General features: G+C 36.5%; 4 protein-coding genes and 1 non-coding gene across 8 annotated transcripts in view; 4 read left to right on the forward strand and 1 right to left on the reverse strand.

Moving 5' to 3' along the window:
* Nucleotides 1–2,796, forward strand: part of LOC149623758 (uncharacterized) — a 55,980-nt gene extending 53,184 nt beyond the window's left edge. Inside the window, exons 8-12 of one of the 3 annotated variants that reach the window (XR_016374861.1) lie at nucleotides 442–567; nucleotides 634–1,085; nucleotides 1,154–1,469; nucleotides 1,555–2,194; nucleotides 2,256–2,796. Coding sequence is in view for 1 of the 3 variants with exons in the window: in XM_089852974.1 (XP_089709100.1) it covers nucleotides 442–551 (110 nt within the window). In the remaining 2 variants the exon portion in view is untranslated. Of the gene's footprint in view, nucleotides 1–441; nucleotides 579–633; nucleotides 1,470–1,554; nucleotides 2,195–2,255 lie in introns of those variants that run through there. The other 2 variants (XR_016374860.1, XM_089852974.1) reach the window with 2 other exon arrangements.
* A 1,112-nt stretch (nucleotides 2,797–3,908) lies between these two features.
* LOC149623761 (putative inactive 1-aminocyclopropane-1-carboxylate synthase-like protein 2) lies at nucleotides 3,909–7,591 on the forward strand. 2 transcript variants are annotated; one of them, XM_089852977.1, is made up of 12 exons: nucleotides 3,911–4,410; nucleotides 4,486–4,545; nucleotides 4,613–4,710; nucleotides 4,783–4,852; nucleotides 5,199–5,265; nucleotides 5,363–5,460; nucleotides 5,574–5,633; nucleotides 5,694–5,794; nucleotides 6,188–6,323; nucleotides 6,610–6,891; nucleotides 7,174–7,333; nucleotides 7,402–7,591. In XM_089852977.1, the coding sequence occupies exons 1-12, from the start codon at nucleotides 4,306–4,308 to the stop codon at nucleotides 7,446–7,448; spliced, it is 1,284 nt and encodes a 427-aa protein (XP_089709103.1). In that variant the 5' UTR covers nucleotides 3,911–4,305; the 3' UTR covers nucleotides 7,449–7,591. The 2 variants fall into 2 exon arrangements, with proteins under 2 accessions (XP_089709104.1, XP_089709103.1); XM_089852978.1 differs by lacking the exons at nucleotides 4,783–4,852; nucleotides 5,363–5,460 and having other exon boundaries at nucleotides 3,909–4,410.
* TRNAT-AGU (transfer RNA threonine (anticodon AGU)) lies at nucleotides 3,934–4,007 on the forward strand. Its single transcript has one exon. It is a non-coding gene; the product is annotated as a tRNA-Thr (tRNA).
* Nucleotides 7,449–8,967, reverse strand: LOC149623763 (queuine tRNA-ribosyltransferase accessory subunit 2-like). The gene is made up of 2 exons (XM_089852979.1): nucleotides 8,803–8,967; nucleotides 7,449–8,724 (listed from the first exon to the last, which is right to left on the reverse strand). The coding sequence occupies exons 1-2, from the start codon at nucleotides 8,845–8,847 to the stop codon at nucleotides 7,570–7,572; spliced, it is 1,200 nt and encodes a 399-aa protein (XP_089709105.1). The 5' UTR covers nucleotides 8,848–8,967; the 3' UTR covers nucleotides 7,449–7,569.
* Nucleotides 8,968–16,640: 7,673 nt separating this feature from the next.
* LOC149623764 (uncharacterized) overlaps nucleotides 16,641–22,289 on the forward strand; it is an 84,709-nt gene continuing 79,060 nt past the window's right edge. Inside the window, exon 1 of the mRNA XM_089853016.1 lies at nucleotides 16,641–17,336. Within this exon, the coding sequence (XP_089709142.1) occupies nucleotides 16,799–17,336 (538 nt within the window). The 5' untranslated portion in view covers nucleotides 16,641–16,798. The remainder of the gene's footprint in view (nucleotides 17,337–22,289) is intronic.

The raw sequence follows: 22,289 nt of genomic DNA on the forward strand, positions 1-22,289 counted from the left end.
TGAAGTCTGGCTTATATGAGTCCCTACAGTAGACCCTTACTTGTACGTTATAGGGTTAATTTTCATTCTAGTTCAGGAAATAAGAAATAAGAAATGAAAAATCCGAATCTTTCTTCAGTACCTGTTTCGAAAAAGCTTAACAAATTTATTTTCGTTCAGCAAACAGATTTTATTTTTGATACCCTGTTATGATATTTGTGTAAACGCGTGGGTATTTCAGAATTTCTAAACAGTTTAACGAAATGAAAAGATTTATTTTGGCCAAGGTTTAGTAAAAACGCCTTTCACCTGACTAAATTCATTCATAACAAATTTGAATGGCATTATTTTTTTATACGTATTTCATCAAAATTGAAATCATATTTATACCTTGACGTCATATTTTCGTTCGGTTAATCCTTTCTTCTTCTTAGAAAAGTCCTTTGTTTACATCTTTTTTAGGACAGTATCTATTTCCTTTCCATGTTCAGACGAGTCGTATTTTCATACACAGGATTACAAACAAGAAGACTTTATTGAATCTCATACAGTGCGAAGAAATTTACATTTAGAAAAAAACCTGAAAAAGTACTAACACTAAACCTATATGAAACCTGGGATAGAAAAAAACCGATATTTGTTTTTCTTTTAAAGGTATATTTTCTCTTGTTGCTTTCTAGGAACACGTTAGATTTACGTTTTGGGTCAAGAAATACGTTTAAACAAAGGAATTTAAATCGTTTAATTTCCTCTGGCAGTGGTGAAACCGGATTTGATCGCGACAGCAGAGAGAGAGAGAGGGAGAGAACGAGACAGAAAGAGAGAGGATCAAGGCACGGAGCCACACTCTAAAATCTAGCGACTCGTCGGCATTTTTTGTTTGATTTACAAAATTGGAAATTATACGTGCTCGTCGTGTCTTCCTTCTTTTCGGTCTAGGCTCTAGAAAAGAGCGTTCGGATCACATAAGAACTCGCGATTCGAGAAGAAAAGCAAAAGGCAGAGAGCTGAGATTCGTAATCCCTCTAAATGGAAAGATAGTGACGAAGACCTCTGGGGACATAAAGGAAAAAAAAAGAAAATGTGTTTACGCTGGGGATTCTACCGTATTTTTTTATCTGTCCCATTTATATCCTGGAAAAATTTGAATTATGTATACTTTTACTTTTTTTAGATTGTATGTGGTACACGGATGAGGTTGGAGACACGCCATGGTCGTCTGGCTGTTTCATTGTATTTGTATGAGAAGTAGCTTCTTTTTTAAAACACAGGGGGCATCCTAGACGTTTCCGTACCGTATGGCCCTACCGAAACCCTGAGCATGCTGGGAGGACTTCGTTGCCTTATAGATGGGGGTACGGACTGCAACGTTATAGGTATGGAGGTTTCTGTTTCCCTTCCCTCTCTCATTCAATGCCCATTTTTATCTTTGGACGTTCTTGGAACTTTACTATGATCGAAGGTTTAGAAAAAGCGCGGTTTGAGCAAAGGTAGCCTAGTATTTTAACGTCACTGTTTGAAGGCAGATGCACGTGGAGAACTAAATGAGGATCTATATTTTTCTGGTGTATCAAGGTCACTGGAAATTTCAAAGCGGGGGATGAATTTAAATGTGCTACTCTACGCTCGCTGTGATCGGGTTACAACACTTTAGATTACTGCAAGACATTACATTTTCTCGCAAAAGGCATAGTGTGTATTGTACGCCTTGTTATTTCCCCTTTGAAATTGGCGAAATTCCTAACGTTGCTCTTTCGTCAAAGTAAAGTCGAACTTTATCTTTTTCCGGGGTCTCAATTTTTTAAGCGCAAAGAGCATCTTTGAAGAGATATCGTGGTTATACATCACCTTACTAGTTTAGTTTTTACTGTCGACTCAGTTTTAAATATTTGATGTTTCCCATATGCCTTATCTTTAAATATAAACCGCAATTCTAATGGATTTGGAACAATTTATTTTTCATTCGGAGAAGCAAGGATTAAAGTTTTATTTTTCCTTACATGTGAAAAATATTTTCTTGAAACTTAAGGAAAGCTGACATTTAGGGGCAAAGCTCGCCATGTATTTTCTATCGGCCCCTGTAGAAATGTTTCACACGCTGAACTTTGATGTTTTAGGAAAAGCTACCTACCAGGAGTCATACTTGTGGAAGAATTAGCTTTACCAGTGCATGCGCGTGTCTACCTGTTTAATAGTACATTTCTGCTAGATAAAGGTAGAACAAAGTTCTTAGATTGAAGATTATTGAAGGCTAATTGATATGTTTTACTCCACAGGTGTAATTATTTCCCCTGTTTTAGGGGTCAATCAACGTTTGGGTGCCTATAATTCCGGAACTAAATTTTGTAGACACTTTCTACTCAGTAATAACACACCCTATAAATTATGGTGGACTTATCAGAAACACTGCGCGTGTTGATTCATTGCGGATAACCAATGGTAAACGTTGAATAAAATTATATCCTTCTCATTTATGCGCGGGACGTTGTTGCGGTTTTACTGAAATGTAACTCCCAGGGGTCAGTAGAAGTCGCGGTCTTTCGCTTCTTACCCAACTTCTTAGGTTAATCCGATCCGATAATGCTCTTTCAATACGACGTGACTTACGTTCTTTCCCTTATCTCTTTCATTCTGAGAAACTTTCTCACCGTATCTTTTGTAATACTTACAGTCCAGTTATTTAATTGACTAGGCAAAATAGGAATCGAATCCGATTACCGAAATCACATCATAGGAAGTTTTCTGTTAGAACTTAATGTTGTAGCTTAGTTTCTAAAGTTGGAATATCTCGTTCAGATTGATGACGTGATTTGCTATACTTTTATAATTCATTAAACCAAACATTGAATGGGTAAAGTTTATTAAACCCATTCGTGTTTGGGTTACCTGCCTGGGTATTCGCGCTACTTTCATCTATGCACTTTGCTTACTGCTCTTGGAAATTGGGCATGAGTTGAAGTTCTCAGGGGACTGACTGTCTTGCCCGAAGTAGCGTTTCACAAAGTGACAACGAGACATTTTTTGCTAATGCCTTCAGCACGTGATAAATATACTAAGTAAGGCCGACACATTAGGAAGGAATGAATAAATTAAATAAGCCGATAACAAGATTAATTCATTTTTTCTTTTATCGACACTCCTCTCTAGGGTATACCTTTTTTAAGCAAGAATTAACAAAATATTAAAGAGTAGTTGGGTCTCTCTGCATCGTTTTTACCCCCTATGGTTTCCGAGTGAGAGACAGAAATTTGGACTTTTCTGAAGAAAGGTAGGTGAAAATATTTATAGGCTTGGCAGATGGGTTGCGATATTTAATGCAATAATTACATTATATCGTTTTCTAGTCTATTTTGTAATTTGAAACCGAAGGACCGGCCAATTGTGTTGATATATATTTTATTTATTTGGACTAGTTACGTACAGGCAAGTCGTAGGCTTTTGGGGTACGGACGGAATGGTTGTAACATTAGTAAACAGATAGCGGAATTAAATGAACAAAGTGCTTATAAGTAAATTGATGAGAGATTTTAACATGAGAATTGTAAAAAAACATTAACATTAAGAATTAAATGAACAAAGCGCTTACAGGAAATTAACTAATGATTTTAACATGAGAAAAAAAAAAGTAAACAAGTATTAAGATTTAAAAGAACAGTGCTTATAGGGAATTAATTTATGATTTTAACGTGAGAATATTAAAATAAAGAATTAGAAGTAAATTAACAAAGTACTTATAGGTAATTAATTATTAAGTTTAACATGGAATAATAAACGAGTATTAGGAATTGAGTGAACCTATTGCTTATAGGTAATTAAATAATATAGGAATTTTTGATTAGGACATGAGAGTAGTAAACAAAGTTAAGATTTAAACTAAAAGTGCTTGTAGGTAATTGATGAATGAAGGAATTTCCAGGACTAGAGGAGAGGAGTGACAGGTGGAATATCTTCCGTGGCGCCGTGGCTTAGTTGGTTAAAGCGCCTGTCTAGTAAACAGGAGATCCTGAGTTCGAATCTCGGCGGTGCCTATGGGGAATTATTTTTGACTAGAAGTTTGTATGGCTGTAAATAACAGATAACAAACTCGGATTATCATGTTACGGAACGTAACAATAACTGAATTTAAAGTACTCCGTGTGAGACTGAGTCCTTAAAATTAATGGTATATAAAAATTCCTTATTTCCGTTCTTTCTGCGAAGTACGTGAGTGTCTGCTTCATCGTCTGTCAAAAAAGACACGTGCGTTTATCCTCCCCTCCTCACTCCCCGTTCCGCGGTTGCTGTATTATTATTAGTTTTGTAAATAACTTTATTGTTATAATTATAATGGAGTTATCGAAAAGATGTCAAAATATTGCCAAAGATAGTAATTCTGTTAATTACATGCTTGAAAGTCTAAATAATCCGTTTAACCAGCTCACGAATCCAAAGGTCAGTTAGCAAATTGTCAATATGATGATGACTCTATTTCTAAGTTTTGTACTAAATTAATTATTTTATCTGCAGGGATTCATTAATATGGGTACAGCTGTAAATGGTTTGAGCCACGATTTAATAAAGAAAAGAGTAAGATTGAAGAATTGATTTGCTTCAACATCACCAGTTAGAAATATCATGCCAATTATCCCCTTAGCTTCAGGATGAACATGTCTTTCATCTTGCCTTTGATGAATGGTGCCCGACTGAAAATTATAATATGTACGACTATTTTCAGGAGGACGGAATTCCAAGGTAATGAAACACTTTGATTTTATTTTTCAATATATCTATATTGTGTTAAAATTAAAACATCTTTAAATTAAGACTTAGAAAGGCAGCTGCCTCTTACTTAGATAAATTTTTCAATGTAGCAAAACCTATAGACATGGAAAATGTAATATACCTACTAGCATAAGTTTATAAGATATGTTCCATAAGTATGTCACTCGTTAATGAGAGCTTGTCATGAAGTGACGTAGGTGAAACGTCATAGATTCTCGTAAAGCGACGCCTAGTGAGGCGCTGTCAAAGGCTTAGTACAGACTAAAGAGGAGGATGGACTGCAAAACCGAGTGTAGTCAATTCTCACGTCGTTCTTGAACTAGCTCTCATTAAGCCTCTAACATTACGAAGTATGGGTAGTGACATACTTATGGAACATACTTATAAACTTATGCTACTAGTTGTTTGTTATTTATAATTATAAACAAAGCTATATTTTTCACAATGTTATATTTCAGTTACGTTTTGCAACTGGTGCTTTATCTTGTTTGGATCTTTTATGCCATTTCATTGGAGATCCAGGAGGCATTGTTTTTATTTTTACTTTTTACTTTACTGAGTCTAATCTTTCCTTTGTTCACTGAATGAACACCCAGAGAATATTCCTCCTTTACTTTTTCAGATGTTGTTCTCTGTGTAACCCCACAATACCCAAAGATTAAGACAATGATTACCAGCAGGTCCTTGCTCGAAATGTGGCCTATTCCTTTAACAAGCCAGGCATGTTTAGTGATATTTAAGGCAACCTCTAACAGTTCTACCTCTGTTGTTTACCCGTTATTTGTTTACAAAATGAATAATAATAATAATAATTTTATTATTTTCTTGCCAAGGACAATTTTAACTTAACTATGGATAAAGTGAACAGTGCTTATGATAGTGCTATTAAAAATGTAAATATTTTTACATAAATGTTAGGTAGAAATCTTCAGTTGTAAAAAATTTCACAATAGGAGAAACGTGTTTGTGGATTTTTAATACTCAATCCTGGAAATCCAATTGGTCGAATATATAGTGAAGAGCTGTTACGTGAAATCATGGATTTTTGTGCCAAGTATGAAATGTATAATTTTACTTCCCTCAATGTCAATTAGAAAACCGCGCGAAAAATGTTGTAAATATTTGATTGTAGTTGACAAAAAAAATAAGTTTTGTAATTTTTGTATGTAAAAAGTTTCATTTAATTGTTGTGGTCCCAACACAAAATGTGACTGACAAATAACAGTGCAATAATTGCAATAACCTGTCAAGTATTTAGAAATTGTGGGTTCAGTTCAGTGTGTCTTTTGTTTCGCTTATTTTAGTGAAATTTCGCCTTTTTTTTTAATTTTTATTAAAAAAAAAAAAAATCTGATTGTGTACTTTGTTAATGACAACACAAAAGTCTAAACTATGCTTGATTGATCTTATGTGTAATTTACTAATTTAATTATTTCTATTTAATTAGGAATAGTTTGCATTTGATAGTAGATGAAATATACGCTAATAGCATTCACCACAACAAAGAAAAATTTAAAAGCATTCTTAGCTTTCAAAATATTCCCGATCCAAATAGAACACATTTTCTTTATGGAATAAGCAAGGTTAAACCTTATAATTTACCAAATCTTCGCGAGAAATAATACACCACTTCGACATTCTGTTGCGCGCATGCCCGATGCCCCGCGCTCGAAGCGCCGCAAGGGGAAAGACTAGAAACTGCTCTTTGTTACCCCTACTAGCAAAAGCGCAACCCCTCGCGGTTTTTTTCCCTGCCCATCTTAATAAGTACTAGTTCGCAGTAGCCCGCTGTGGCGCCCTAGGTAATGTCAAAGTGGTGTATTATAGTTTTTAATATTATTATCAATTTCTTCCGCTACTTTTGAACAGGATTTTGGGCTGACTAAATTTCGCCTTGGTTTTGTTCATACTTACAATAAAGGAATTCAAAATGCTTGGTCGGCTATTTGTCCTTGTCAGGCGCCATCTTTTCCTATTATGGTTACTACGGCTAGGATTCTAGAAGATTTATCATGGTGCGAAACATTCTTCAGAGAATCTTCATCGCGACTGTCAGATGCCTACGATTTTGTTAGTGGAAGATTGACAGATATGAACATTGAGCATGTAAAATCTGAAGCTGGGTTCTTTATATGGGCCAATTTGTCTAAAGTAAGCAATTATCGTGAAGTGACGGTGGAGCTATCTCAGTTGTGACGTCAGTGCCTTGGTAAAACGTAACGGGCTTAGCTTTGGCAGTGGGCGGCCATGTTGGTGGTATTACTTTGGTTCTATGGCCAAATAGCAAGGGTGACGTCACACTAAGGCTTCTGAGTTCTGAGATAGCTTTATTAGGGTGTCGAAAAATGTATAAGCAAGGATTAATAATAGTAATTTCAATATTTATTGTATTAGATATTGTTTTAATTGATTTTATTTAATGTTAATTTATAGTTTTGTCAACTCCCGCTTGATGATGAATCGGAAAATGTTTTGTTTCAAGCCATCGTAGATGAGTGTCAAATACTTATCTCTGCCGGTGTTAATTTTGAAAGCATTGAAAAAGGATGGTTTAGGATTCTTTTTACTAAACCAATGGACGAACTTAAGGAAGGTAATGTATCTGACATATTGGCCTAAAATTTGTTTTATAATCATAAATTTTGACCTATTTATCAATAGGCCTGGCGAGACTGGAAATATTTTTTAATCATAAAACCAAGAATTAATGATATTAACATTTTAATTCGAAAATAATTAATGTTACAGTAGAAAGACATTTTTTTAAACAATTAATTCATAACAAATGACTTAGAACAGATTTTTGTTTTTAAAGAATCAAATTAAAAGTTATTCTTTTACTATTTGTAAAGCATTTTGTATATCTTTAAAAAATTCAAGATAATGATGAAGATTATGAAGCATTAACAATGTACTACCGAGCATTTCTAATGTAATTAACAAGTGATTGATATAAGCTTTCGTAAACCTTTTACAGGTGTAACATTCGCAACCTTCTAAAATAGGGCTAAAATCTTCCTTAAACTTTTCGTCTTCTAGGCGTATTTCTTTTGTTTCACTTAAAATCAACTGTGACTTTGCCTGTAGCTTAAAAACAAGGGCAGACCCGCGTTCTGTTACCAAATAAGGGTAAGAAGAATCAAACATATCAATCCCCGCCATGACGCATTTTAATATAAATTCCGGGTCAAATGCTCCATGCATAATCCTTGGTTTATTCTCGGGTAAGTAAGAAATAACATCTTCTAACAATTCTTTAATATCTTCAAACTGCATTGACGTAACGTCGGGTCCATTGTTGTGAAAACCTTCTATTACAAACCCATCTACGGGTCTCAAAGCGGTTTCAGTGGCGGAATATTTTCTAGCGTCTCTCTGATAACCTCCTTGTATTGACCCAAATATTGCTGAGTTTTTAAGGATTTTACTTTCATTGTGTATTTTTAAACATTGGTCTAACATTTCGATTGAGCGGCTAACGGAATGGCTAACTCTCTTATTAGATGATTCTTTCGAAGTATCACTATCAGTTAGGCATTGATAAATATGGGGTTGGTAGCTTTCTTGTAATTTCATGAATCTGTCTATATTAACCGGGATTCTTCCGCCGTAATTCCATATGGAGATACCCTTTTTAACATTGAATCCTGATTGGGTTTCTTTCGCTGGGTCTTGGACTGGAATGTATATTAAGTTATCTGACGTACCCCCCACAAAAGGGCCAATTCCTTTTCCATAATTCTTAATAGATTCTTCAAAATCTATTACGTTGGGTAAAGGCATTTGCATTGGCAGTTTATCGGAAGTCAATTTCTCAAGGACATCGTAAGTAATGTGTGGGACACTACCAGATTCAGTGTAAACGAAGCACATGGGCGTTTTTAATTCAATTTTACGTTCATCTTTTATCTCCATTTCAATTTTACCCAGTCTACTCCTTGCTGGTCCATTTTGCTTCAAAACAAAGTTCATGGTGTTTGGTAACTACCAAGAAATTACACTTACATTAACTCCTAACTCTGGGTAATTTTAGAAACAGTGCTTTAAATAACAAATACTTACAAGTTTTAATAGTTCTACGTAGAATAGCTTAAAGGTAGTTTTCATATAGTTATCAGAAAAACAACGGAATTACTCGTAATTAAAATTAAACACGTGTTTCCAAAATCCAAAATCGAAATCCAGGAATTTGTTTTTGGGCCTTGTACTATAAGGAGATGTCGTAGCAGACGACAATACGCAACTTTTGGAAGATGTAATGGATCAATGAATTCTTGGTACTATATATCACACCCTATTTCATTTTCTAAAGTGTTTATTGGCTCTTTAAGGATATAGGGCTGGAAGCTAGAGGAGTAAGAAAATCACTAATTAAGGTGATAATTAATTCATTTTTCTTCATTTGGCTCATTTTATAAGCCAAATTATATTTTGCTGCCGTGTAACAATTTAATATTATTTAGTAATTATTATGTTTAATTATAGCTTCAAAAAGCGATAATATTTTTGGCGCAACTTGGTGTCAACTCAGACTCGGGTGGCGCTGAGTCAAGGTTGCCTACCCCCCCCCCTTGCAACACCATTGACCTATTGTCTTCGACGCATGCCGCCAAAGCCCGCCATTCGGAAGAATCGGGACGCGCCAGTTTTTCGCCTGCTACAAGTCTACTGCATGGTAAGTCAAATAAAGTCCTTTTTAATTTTTAACGCTATAAATAATTGTAAAGAGATTAATTTGAGCTTAGAAATGTATTACCAAGTGGTAATTGTATACCTTGTTAGACTAGTTAGTCCGACCTGGCTAAGTTGGACAGTTTTAACGCATTTTTAATCCAGTTAAAGGTTTCACCAAACCTATTTCACTACTATTCTAAAATGTTGACCCCCACGCACTTTTGACTTCGCTTATACCCGTTCTTAACTCTAATGAATGTTGATAAAATTCTATCTCAGTCTCTCAGACATATTCTCGTTATTCTGAGATTTAATAATAGTTTACGTTAAATAATTTAGAAAAACTAATTAGGATTATTTATAATGGGAGAAAAAATAATTAACCGCCGCAGCGTCTTCAAAAAAGAAAAAAACACTCGTATCTTTTCGGTTTCATAAATTGTTTGCATTTTTAATGAATGCTGACGATTATTTTAATCACCTCTTCATCCGAATCGTTTATAATTAAGCATCATCACCTGTTTACTAAAAAATGTGTATTTACAATTGAAAGCTTGTATTTTCCGAAACCTTAAACTCTGTTATAATTATAGCCAATTACCAAGCTAATTATTCAAAATAATATACAAACAACAGTCGCTGTGGCTCCAATTTAAAAAAAAAATGCATTTTTTATTTTAACTCTTAAAGTCAATTAACACGAAGGAATAAATAACTACGGATTATCCATTATTAGACGTGAGATTATATTTCGACTTAGTTTAGTTTTAATTAGAATATTCTCACAGATGAAGGGGCTTTTTAAAGGAGCGTGAAGAATAAGAACAAGTTGATTTTTCGGGCTTGAAAGAAAATTCTGAAAAAAAGTAAAAATTGTCGAATTCATTTCGGGTTTTTATAACTTTGAAAGTATATAAAAAAATCAAGGCCAATATTTTGGTGAGTCTTATGAACTCATCATTTTAAAGCGAAAAATATCAGCTTTTTCTAAACCTTCACGCTCCCTTTAAATGACGAAAAAGCTTGGAAAAAACTGTGTTTTACGCTTCGGAGCTAAAACTCCTGGTAAATTGTTACAAATATTTAATGACTTATATCTTAATGATATCGTGAGAAACATTTCGTAAAAAGCAAGCGTATAATTGTAGAGCCCCAAGTAAACTATAATTAAACCTTCGAAACCATAGGCAGTCTTCATTACAAAAATATAATTATTTTTAATAGACAATTGAATTAATACAGTAAACAGCTATTAAATGAAGGTCCTTATATATCGCGTTGGACAATGTTTCAACTCTACATCACTGTATCGAATTTCGAAATATTTACTTCACATATTAATATGAAAGGGTCCGGAATTCGGACCTAAATTATGACTACAGCTATAAAACTGTTTGTTACACACTTTTTCGGTATCTTTGTTACCTCGATCAAAGTTTATGTGTTCGTACAATTTCAACATTAGAAGCTTGAGTTATTTCAGTTAAGGCCGATTTTTGCATCAAAACCAAAAACTAAGTGCGTGATCTGCTTCCTTCGTAGCTTTGTGCAAAACGTGCCGTGACATCGTGCATGAGTCAAACTTTAATTTCCTTTAAAAATTCTACATAATTATTTCTCTAAACTTTTACTATGTGATTGTATCCTTTCACGCGACACTTTGTTTCTGCTTTCGAACATTACTCGACAATTTTTCCTTTTATCGCATTACGAGAGTATGACGTTTCACCTACGTCACTTCACGACAAGATCTCAGTAACCAGTGACAAACTTATGGAAAAAAAAAAAAATCTTATGAACTTACGGTGTTGCTCATAATGTGGAGGAGGCAGAGTTACAAACAATATGACTACTTTGTTATTCTACAGCTTTACTGAGAGTTAATTCGAAACCGACGCGATAATTGACTAGATCCGAATTGAAAGGAAGGGTTAGTTTTGTAATTTAATAAAATATGTCGTTCATTTTCGCACTATACTAACAGTATCGCGTATTCTGTCGAAAAGTAAATGATTTATTTGGAAAGTTGCCAACAATGTTCGTAAAAGTTCCTTGCGCAATACCGGGGAATACGGAAGTAGAATTTTTCAACAGGGTCCACTAACCACTTTAGCTTTTTATTTTCAAGGCCAGCAGGGTACTGGCAATAGTTGTTTTAGAGGAAGCTTGGCTCGTGGCCATCTGGATTAGCCACGCGCTAACATTATTCATCTTGCGCGCGGCTCCCCTTTTCCTATCGGGAAAACTAAAAGCTTTCTGAAACAAGATTACGGAAAATTATATCTTGTTGTCAAGGCGCTCTATTTAAAGGTTCCGCTTTTGACACTCATCAACACCCATACACCTTTTTTGAAACTGCATGGGAGAGACAGAAAGAGAGAAGAATTTTTCCTCTAGATCCTTAATTTAAATATAGCATCTTTCACGTTTTACTAAGATCAGAAGGGGATATTAGAAGAAGGATGACACTCTGCTATTGTATCCTCTTAATACTTTAGTTATGTAATATGATTCTTCTCATGCAGGCGAGGGATCCCGTTTTGTTCGCTTTCCCGCTCATCAAACTTCAGATGGACATCGCACCGTGCTAGGGTGAATTCTATAACTGTTTGCAGTACTAAATCCTCAGAAATTAACCCACAAACCTTGATAGTCTTGACGTGGGACCAAATTAATCCGCAAACGCATGCACCTTGGCAAATAGTTAATCGCTAATTGGGAACTATTTCTCGCGTATGTGATTCGGTTTAGTAGGCTTGCTCCAAATGTTAAATGATGTTATTGAAGGTTCATGTTACAATTCCCCCGCTTTGTGGTGCACTTCTCTCGAAGAGAAGTATTATATACTTCTGCTAATATGCATAGACTAAAATTCTAAACCCATCCTCGTATACTTCGCGGTCATCTTTCATTAAACAGGTTGTTCCGAAAGAGGGTGGCAGAAGTAGAAGTACAGTGTGTTCTGTTTGCGATTTTAAGTCGAAAATGTTCCATGACTTTTTTGCCATTTGAGCAAAAATACACTGAACTGTACTTTATAAGAAGATTTATTGTAAACAGTGTGACATTGTCAAATTTTGTTCTTAGTTCGCAATTTTTGAGCTTATGCATAGACTCTTATACTGCTAATTGACCGACCTAAACCAGTTCATCCTTAATTGAGATTCAAGGCCAAGTACCTATGATAGTTCTTGATTATTTGCGTTCACAAATTAGATGTTAATAATCCGATATCTCGTACTTAAAAAAATCGATGGCAAAAGTGACCCCTAAAATCTATTAACCGTGTAAAAAGTAGGAGATATTGGCCATAAAATCAATGTTAATTGGTAATTGAATGAGCCACTTTCAGTCTGTGGGAGTTAAGTAATAGCTTTTAGACGAGGTAACTGGCCTGTTAACCAAAGTCAATCGCTTACATTAATCACAAGATGGAGCCTCTTCGGTGAAAAAAAGGGATACGCGAGCGGAATAACCTTCGAGGAATTGATTTTTGTTCAACCTTGAGAATTTTCCAAGAAACTAAACCACACGCTATATAAAAAGTAACTGAATTCGGTAAAATATTTCTGCCACTAAAAACTCCCACATGTAAAAGAAGAAACAGAGAATCCGTAAGACTCGAGAACCTTAAAAGATAGAATTGGCCTATAGCTTCGTAAACATCACATCATCGCTATATTGCAAAGAAATACAAAAAGTATATAAAATTTATTGGAAACCTAAAGATGGAGGAAGATGATATTCTTAAGTTAAGTTCTCCCGTTTTTATTGGAGGGGGGGGGGGGCGATCTTCCTTGGATAAGGAAATAGCATCGCGTTCTACAGACTGGTCAGTGCGGTGGCAGACTCTAAAGACACCCACGGTTAACAGATACAATAACTGTTTTGACGAAAGGTTAGTGGTTCGCCCTTGGGAAAAAGAAACCGATGTACTTGGGGGACGCTCCTCGATCAAGCTGGCCCAACAGAACTTGTAGAACTTTAAGACATAATAGTCACAACCATAAGTTTATAAGATATGTTCCATAAGTCTAACACTACCTATACTTCGCAATACAAGAGACTTACTAGAGCTAGTTCGAGAACGACGGAAGCGAGAATTGACTACACTCTGTTTTGCAGTCCATCTTCCTATTCAGTCTGCATTACTAAGCATTTGATAGCGCCTCACCAGGCGACGCTTTACGAGAATCTATGACCTACGTCACTTCATGACAAGCTCCAGCTTGTAACCAGTGACAAACTTATGGAACATATCTTATGAACTTATGTCACACCGTAATCACCTCTTCTCGCCATTATTTTGTTCTTTCGAGCGAAGTGTAAGGTATGTCCAATTAAAAACCCCCTCCCCCCATACATAAGGGTTCGTTCATACGATCTCGGATCTAATTTGGGTTCTTGCCTGTTTATACAAGATGAAACGTAATCCAACGAACGCCAATTATCTCCAGTAGAATGTCGCAATACTACTCTTGAAATCAGATCCGTCTATCTTTAACAGTATCATAGGTCTGACATTTATCATTCCGATAATGTTTCAGTTAGCAGTTGGAAATAAGTTTTTGGTCTGATTGGTCTCACCCTGTATAGAAATTTGTTGTAGTATAAATATGAACCTACAAATTAATTACTTCCCCGGAACTTTTAACGTTTACTTAATTAATCAAATCTTGATCATACGTCTCATTTGTCTGGATTACACTCGTTATAAAAATGATAATAATTAAAATGTCTCCGTTCGTCTATAAACAAGGCCTATGTTAGTATATTGGATTTGGCTAAAGTGAAACTCGAATGATCTTAATTAGTATCTATATACTCCGATGTATTCTATGACTCCATTTAATTCAACATTGTTAAGGGTTCCCCCGATGCTATGAAAGAGCTAGGAAAGTACTCCACCCCCTATCCTTGTCCCCTCTCCCTTCGGGTCGGTTCACGTGAAGGTATGTATTCTCGCGAGGCAAAGAGGGCTATTTAGAACGCGGAAGTGCTCCCAGACGCTTCCTATTGATTTATCTTTATTTTTGTTACTGACGGATTTTCAAGGGCACACGAAACAGCCCTTGGAGAACTAAAAGTAGCTATAGAGCGGGGTCCGGAAGAGCATCAATGGCGGGACCTAACCTAAGCGATAACGCAAGGCCATGCCCTAGCTTATATAGGAACTAGAATCGATTTGCGGGACCTATCAAGGAAACTCTCCGTCATCCCTATTTTTACTTTCATCCCTGATCCTCAATTTGTGAAACTAGTCTGATATTGAGCCGTTGATGGTTGTTGGTGGATGTACCACATTTATTTTTAACCCCCATTCCAAGATATCTTTGGGAAAAATCCCGTCATACTCTCCCTAAGTATGAGTTTGCCATAGGGGCATTGTCCACACCATGGGAAATTAGAGAGAATGCAGCGCCACCTATCTTGCAAACCGAAACCGAATGGAGGCATGGACTCCTCTGATTTGCCTTGCTTAGTTTGAGTCGGGTTTCGAATAGTGTCAGAGCTTGGAAGAGGGAACACTACAGGGTCAGAGATCATTGTGTAGGCGATGGTTACGGTTTCCTTTAAATTCGCCACCAGGGTATGCTCTTTCACGTATTTATAAATGATATTCGTATCCAACTTCCTTTAGACCCATACTTATGGAGAGTATTGAAGGGTTATGGTGTTGAATTCAATGCGAACTTCTGAATCTATTGTTCAAGTAATTAAATAATTGTCATCTTGGTGTTAAGAAACGTTGCTAAGAATATCTTTGTTTAATTACGAAGATGGTCCTTTCTAATCTAAGTACAGAGTGGGAGTATTTTAGCAACACTGTAACTCGCCAGTTTGAAATTAATGTCATCAACACTTCGACAAATTAAGGGAACTAGAATATGAGAGGCGAAACACCTAGTGATGTCCTGTTCATCTTGTACGAGTATTCGTAGAAATAACTTGTAGATTTGAAGGACACAACTGACGGTTCGCTTCCTTATTGGGAATGGGACCCGGGAAAGCCCTTAACTGTCTATTATATTTTTTCTATAGGTTTCGAAACCTTGTGGTCTCTGTCCAAACATAAATCAATCCCTGAAACTAGATCAGTCGGTTAGATAATACGGTTTATTATACGTTTGTAAAACATTTCAGTAACGAGTTTTTAAGACTGTTATAGATTTAAGACAATTATGATGATAAGACGGTATACCATTTCGCACCTGTCTACTAGTCCGTGGAAATTGTGGCAGTTATGAAAGGATGGATGTTTAATTGGTCTAAGACGCCCGCATTCGCATCGAAAGTGTTCTACGGATAGTGGTGGAGTGTTATTAGTTTGAAGCTTCTAGGATAGATGGCAGAATGGTCTCGCCAGCCACCCGCAATGTAGAGCTTTTGGTAACCATGTGGAAAGCTAGTAATATTCAAGGACTTAAGCGGCGCTGTTACCTCTAGGGTTGGAATGAAGGGACGCTTTAAGATAATTGATACTTTGATATTACGTGCCTGATTTTATTGTAACATTTATGGTGGGAATGTTACGTTATTTTTTCGACTTGGAAACTTGGTCAATAGTGACTTTTTTAACCAAAGATGCTCACTGGAAACTGGAATATGTTGCGATGTAAGCCTAGTAAACACCAAATTTAAATATCAAAAGGGACCTTTAACCTTTGTTACAACCGACTCGAGACTTACACAGTTTTCATTTCCGTGTAAACCTTTTTAGAGGTGAAAATAATTGATAATCATAAATCTGGGCGGCTTTTAAGAATTTTAAATCGGTCTGAAAATTAGGAGAGGGTGAGATGGTGATTAAGTCTGGCAGCCATGGTATTATAGGCGCGTGTATGCTCTTGGGCCGTTATTACGAGCCTTTAACCACGACTCGGGAGGGGATTTAATATTAGTATCCGTTGAAAGGATGGGGAAGCGCTCTACAATATACGGTGGTACGTACAAAGTGTCGCGGGCGGGCGGGCGGGCGAGCGTGTCGTTTGGAGGGATTCCCTCGGTCTGTTGCCATGTGCGATCTTCGCGTCTCTCCTCCGCTTTCCTCTTCCATCTTTTCAATGTCAAAACGCGGAAGCGCGTTCTATCCTTCTCCAGACCGAGAGTTTTCACCGCCAGACTCCGCGGCTCGTTTTTGTAGAGGTCAGTCCCCACGTGCGAGTCTGGCTGACGCTGGCAGCGCCGTTCGCGGGGAACGGTTACCGCCAGCAACTCTTTCCTCTCGCTCCAGTCCAGTATCAGACGCGCTCGCGATATCGATGCGCGAAAGGAGAAGTAGCTCTAATTCCTAAGCCTTTCTACTTGGGCCTCTTCTTACCTCGCGGGCCGGGTTGACGAGTCGCATCCACGCGCTTGCATCCCGAAACAAACTGTAAATAAAATGAGTGATCACAGTCGCCGAAGTAGCGTATCGTCTACCCCTTTGTCTCTCGTGGTTAACGGGTCACCGGGGTCCGGGCACGGGTCAACGACGCCTCAAGGTACCCCTGGCGCCAGGAGGGAGGACTCGAACAATGCCAACAATGCTAGAAACCCAAAATGCGCCAGGTGCCGTAATCACGGACGTAAAACGGCAGTTAAAGGCCATAAGAGATACTGTCCTTTCGCGGGATGTGACTGTAACAAGTGTATGCTTATCGTGGAGAGGCAAAGGGTCATGGCGGCCCAAGTGTCCCTTCGAAGACAGCAGAATATGAACGAACATAGACTTAGAGATATCGCCAGCCATCCCTCTAGAATGAGCGAAGGGGTTCGTCCTTTGCCCTCTACTAGGGACTTACCGGCGACCCTCTCCGCCGCGGGACCGTTGCCGAGTTCGCTGCATCAAACCATCACTTTCAATCCGCGTCCCAGTATATCATCGACTTTATCAACTAGTTTTAAGCATTCAACTACGTCCCCATTCTCCAGCACAGCTTGTAAGTCAGTTAAAACTATTTTCATTTAAATCACGAAACATTCGCAAAATTGCACATGGGATTCTAGGGAGAAAGTTGTTATCATGGTCATTTTCGTGAAGCTCTAATTTTAAGTTTCAGAGTTTTGATATCACGTTTTACATAAGGGTGACTTTTGCGAGAAAGGGTCATCATCATGATTGTTGTTGGGTGACATTGTCAGCGTTTTGATGTCGTGTGCACCTTATTGGGTGACGTGTGCAATGGGGTCATATTCTTTATGAGACGTGTGATAGGGCCATCTTTTCATGTAACGAGCTAAAGGGTTATCTTCATGTCGCGTGCTATGTTGGGGGTTCTTTTTCATGTCGCCTGCGATATTGGGGTTTTTTCTTCATGTCGCGTAAGATAGTGGGTTTTCTTCTTCATGTCGGGTCCGATATTGGGTATTCTTCTTCATGTCGCGTGCCATATTGGGTTTTCTCCTTCATGTCGCGTGCCATATTGGGTTTTCTCCTTCATGTCGCGTGCCATAATGAGTTTTCTTCATGTCGGGTCCGATATTGGGTATTCTTCTTCATGTCGCGTGCCATATTGGGTTTTCTCCTTCATGTCGCGTGCCATATTGGGTTTTCTCCTTCATGTCGCGTGCCATAATGAGTTTTCTTCATGTCGCGTGCCATATTGGGGTTTTCTTCTCCATGTTGCCACACGAAGAACCCATAAGTCAATCGCGATAAGCACCCAAGTATTTTTTATATTCAAAGCCGCGTACGCTAAAGTACAATCGCTAAACGCCTAAATATTTTTAACATTCAATGTTAGTGTAAAGAAAGCTTCTTCCAACGCTATAATATGACGCGATTCTGTTATACAACCGCGAAGCTTAGTATTATCAGTACAACCACAACGTTTGAAAACAAAAATGTGTACTGTAGCGTTAGACGCAAAGGCGTGGGAGTTTTTGATGCGTTTTTTTTAACTGAAACTTTGACAATTTGGGACGTTTGTATCAGAGTTTATAAAGGAAGCCCGTAAGCCATTCAGATCAAGAACTCTCTAGATAATTGGTAGCCTTTTGGAATCGAAATCTTTTCAATCACCATGTTCGACGGACGGCAACAAAATCTATTCGGAAGTTTAGTTGCTTTTTCTCTCGGACGTCTCGACGCTCGCCAATGTTTTTCTTTCCTTCCCGGTCTAGGGCTTCTCCGTCCACGTTCCCGCGCTTTTGCGTTAGCACGATCTATAGGGACGTTGATTCTAGAAACTTTACGTAAGACCAACACGGTGGTGCCGCGGCGATCTTACTCGCCGCCCGCCTGCAATCATATTTGGCGAAAATTTTATAGCGGCCACGGCTATTGCAAACAGTTTCCGATAAATTTCTGGGGTTTCAAACACTGCTCTTTTTCTTTGTTTTTTTAAAAGAACTTCAGATATTGAATTTACTGATACAAATATTGGCTCAGACTGAATATAATAAGCAATAGATGAAACCTTATTTTAAAATAGGTTTATTAATAGAATAAGTGCACTAATTGCACATTGCTCAAATCATACGAAAATGCGCAGTTATGTGCTTTTCTAATTGTCAATATTAGTTTTAATTTTATAGAAATAAGATTTTTTAATTTACACTGTTAGTTACAAACTGAATAGTTGTTAATTTAAAACTTTAAAGTTATTACTTTAGAATTATTATGATAATGTTTTACTAAATTGGCCCCTAACGGATCTGTGTTTTTATTCAAGTACCAGACTATAGTCTTAATTATCCTTAATTGCTTTTCAATTTACTAAGCAGCTAGATTTTACTTATATATTTAAACGGTATAGGCTTTTAGCTATCTGCTGGCTCGGTTTATGAGCACATATGGTTACAACATGGCGTGCAGACCCAAGGTTTGAACCATGCTATAGTTTTGTTAATAACTATTAACAAATTGAAGTTAATTTACTATTATTTAAGAAACTAATATTAACGTAAACATTTCACAAGTCAAACACGGTTTGAGTGTTACCAATGCATGAGCACAAAGGTTAGGTTAGGTTACTATATGCTTCCTCCGTTGCTTCAGTAACAGTTTTATAGAGACATTAAGTTTGACTTTTTGACAGTATTAGTTGGTTTACACGATGGACTACATAGCCCAAACTAATTTTAAACTTGGGGCATTTATGAAGTCACTAATTATAATGTTTTGGAAATAAGCCATATGTCAATTTCTTACCCATGGATTGAATTATGTATTCCGGAGACACATCTAGTTTGTTTTCAATATATATCGAAAGCTATATACTCACCCGCCCATCGCGTAACTCATTCCTTGTTGCTTTTGGCATGGATACTCTGTTTAAAAAGTTGTCATTTTTCGGCACTTAAAAATCAAGTGGCTATCAGTATCTTCCGATGTCTAGAAATAGCGTTCAATTTCTTTTTATCAAAACAAGGGTTCATAAGACCGTGGGAAGTGAGGTTTGAGGAAGTAAACATTTCTGGGAAATTAGAGAGAAAAACCTTTTAAGGAATTCAACGAAATCAAAAATATATTTAATAGTTAGGGAAATCATAATTATATTCAAAACATTAGCCGAAATTGCATTATATTAGTTTTCGAATTAAGTAAACTTAGTAATACAGGAAAATAGACGTTCGATGTGCATGCAAGTTTATATATTTCCAGAGGTATGTAACGTGATTCTTCCCAACATCCCTTAACATTTGGAGCAAGGTTACTAAACCGAATCACATGCAGACACGATAAATAGTTCCCAAATCATTACTCTATTAGCGCTTAACTATTTGCCAAGGCGCATGCGCTTGTGGACTAATTTTTGTCCCACGTCAAGACAATCAAGGTTTGTGGGTTGATTTCTGAGGATTTAGTACTGCAAACAGTTATAGAATTCACCCTAGCAGGGTGCGATGCCCATCTGAAGTTTGATGAGCGGGAGAACAAACATGAAGGGTGATCCTGGTTAGAATCATGTTACATAACTAAAGTATTAAGAGGATACAGAGTGTCATCCTTAAATTATTATCGCTTTCTGATATTTCTTAATCTGCGCAGTTTAAATTATATATTATAAAGGCTAGTTATTAAAACTTGATTATAAAGAAGTAAGCCAGAGTAATTTTATATGAATAAAAATTATTTTAATTAATATATAACATTGATTATAGACGTTTCATCATTCAGTCCAGTGAACTATATAGTTAGAATTGTTTTTTAATTGGATGATGTATACGTATAACATCTAGGCAACTCTAGGCAACTATCAAATAACGCTGGTTTTAATCTCCTTTTAATCAAATTTTAATTACTTTTAATCTTATTACCGTATTATCAATAATCATGATCGACCTTTATATGACACCTTTGAATTTCAAAGAATATTAATTTAGTGGTATTGGTTTCTTAAATTTCATATAAACCCTGTAAACACTCTTCTTTGGAATGAAGCCAGTGTTAACAGACGCCGCTCGCGTCACTTTATGTAGACCACCACACGCTGCCGCTCTTCCAAAAGTGTCAGTTTGCTGTCAACGTTAACCGTTTTATTTGTTATTAAATTTCTTTCCTTTTAAAATTTAATTATATAAATGCACTATCGAAAATTCCCGAGCTACGTAATACGCTATACACTGATAGCTTTATTATAGAGTTTATTAACCACTCGGTATAATTTTGGGGTGTAACATTTTGTGCAAAACATGGAGGAGGGTGTTACTGGTGCAACAAACAGATTTGAGTATGATGACGCTCGCCGTACTGCAGACTGAATAATAATTTGTATGATAAATATCAAACCTAAGCGTGACATAACCGTTGAAAGCTAGACTTGACAGCAGATAGTGCAGAGACGTACATTGTATTCAAAATCAAGTTTGGTTTGTTCTAGTCTATCCTTTAGTGTTAAAAGCATGGAGTGAATGAATATTAAATATTCATATTTAATAATATAATATTTAAAGATACGATAATTAGTACATGAGTGATTTTATTACCGTTTATAAATATTTCGTTTAAATTAGGAATGAAATAGATAGGTATTTATTATAAGAAGGTTATGTAACTTATCTGGCCTCTCAAGGTCAAGGGGAGCTGGATACAACAGTGATCAGTGTGTATATAAGTGGAATTTTTCAAATATACAGGGTGTTGCTGAAAGGTGTGTTAGAAATTATGGGGGATGTTCTTTGGACGATCGGATTTTGAGTCGAAAAGGTTTTATGACATTATGCCGTCCGGGACACCGTTTTCGAGTTAAGGTTGTCCATAGTATTTTACGGATGACCCCCTTAAATTTAAGTATAAGAAATTGAAAGGCAATGATCTCTAATTTAATTATGGGGTCGTTTGTAAAACACAAATAATCATATTTTGAAAACGGTGGCCCGGACGGCTAAATCTCCTATATTATATTTTCGACTTGGAAGCTTCCAAATTAAGAACACCTAATAGACCGTTCAGAAACACCCTGTATAGACCATGTGATATTATATTTTTACACAAGACTTATCAGGGATGATATTGTTGCGGTTAGATAATATTATAGACTATATAGATATACTCTTTTATATTTGGAATATTTCCAGATATATTTGAATAAATTTTAATCATTTGCAAATAACTTTCACTTTTTGTAGCGGAGGCTTTTAGTTCCGTACTCTTCTCTTATCTATATATAACTGATAATAAATTTGGAGAAAAAATTAACCTTAATCTGTATGATATATAAATTAAAAATAACGATATGTATATACGAAAGAATTGAGGATTTTTAAAATATTTTGAAGGATTTTGTCACCCTGACTAAGGGTGTTTTTGCCTTTCCCCCAGTGTTGTTAGTGAATCAAAGGATAGTAGTTCAATTTCACTCAGTACTTGAATGATTTCACTCACACCTGCTGCTGTAGTGAAATTTAAGCTGAGAGAGCTGGGAGAGGAATTTTCAGTAGTGAAAACT

Source organism: Phalangium opilio, unplaced genomic scaffold (genome assembly GCF_054372755.1).
Source record: "Phalangium opilio isolate 3A_F unplaced genomic scaffold, DU_Popi_V2 ptg000113l_1, whole genome shotgun sequence".
Lineage (NCBI taxonomy): Eukaryota > Metazoa > Arthropoda > Arachnida > Opiliones > Phalangiidae > Phalangium > Phalangium opilio.

Excerpts from the sequence above, each read along its gene's own strand:
- LOC149623761 (XM_089852977.1), top strand. The coding sequence starts at position 4,306 with ATGGAGTTATCGAAAAGATGTCAAAATATTGCCAAAGATAGTAATTCT. Across the intron at positions 5,266-5,362 it reads TTTCATTGGAGATCCAGGAG|ATGTTGTTCTCTGTGTAACC; the intron begins GCATTGTTTTTA and ends TTACTTTTTCAG. Across the intron at positions 5,634-5,693 it reads ATGATAGTGCTATTAAAAAT|GAGAAACGTGTTTGTGGATT; the intron begins GTAAATATTTTT and ends ATTTCACAATAG.
- LOC149623763 (XM_089852979.1), bottom strand. The coding sequence starts at position 8,847 with ATGAAAACTACCTTTAAGCTATTCTACGTAGAACTATTAAAACTT. Across the intron at positions 8,725-8,802 it reads ACGTAGAACTATTAAAACTT|TTACCAAACACCATGAACTT; the intron begins GTAAGTATTTGT and ends ATTTCTTGGTAG.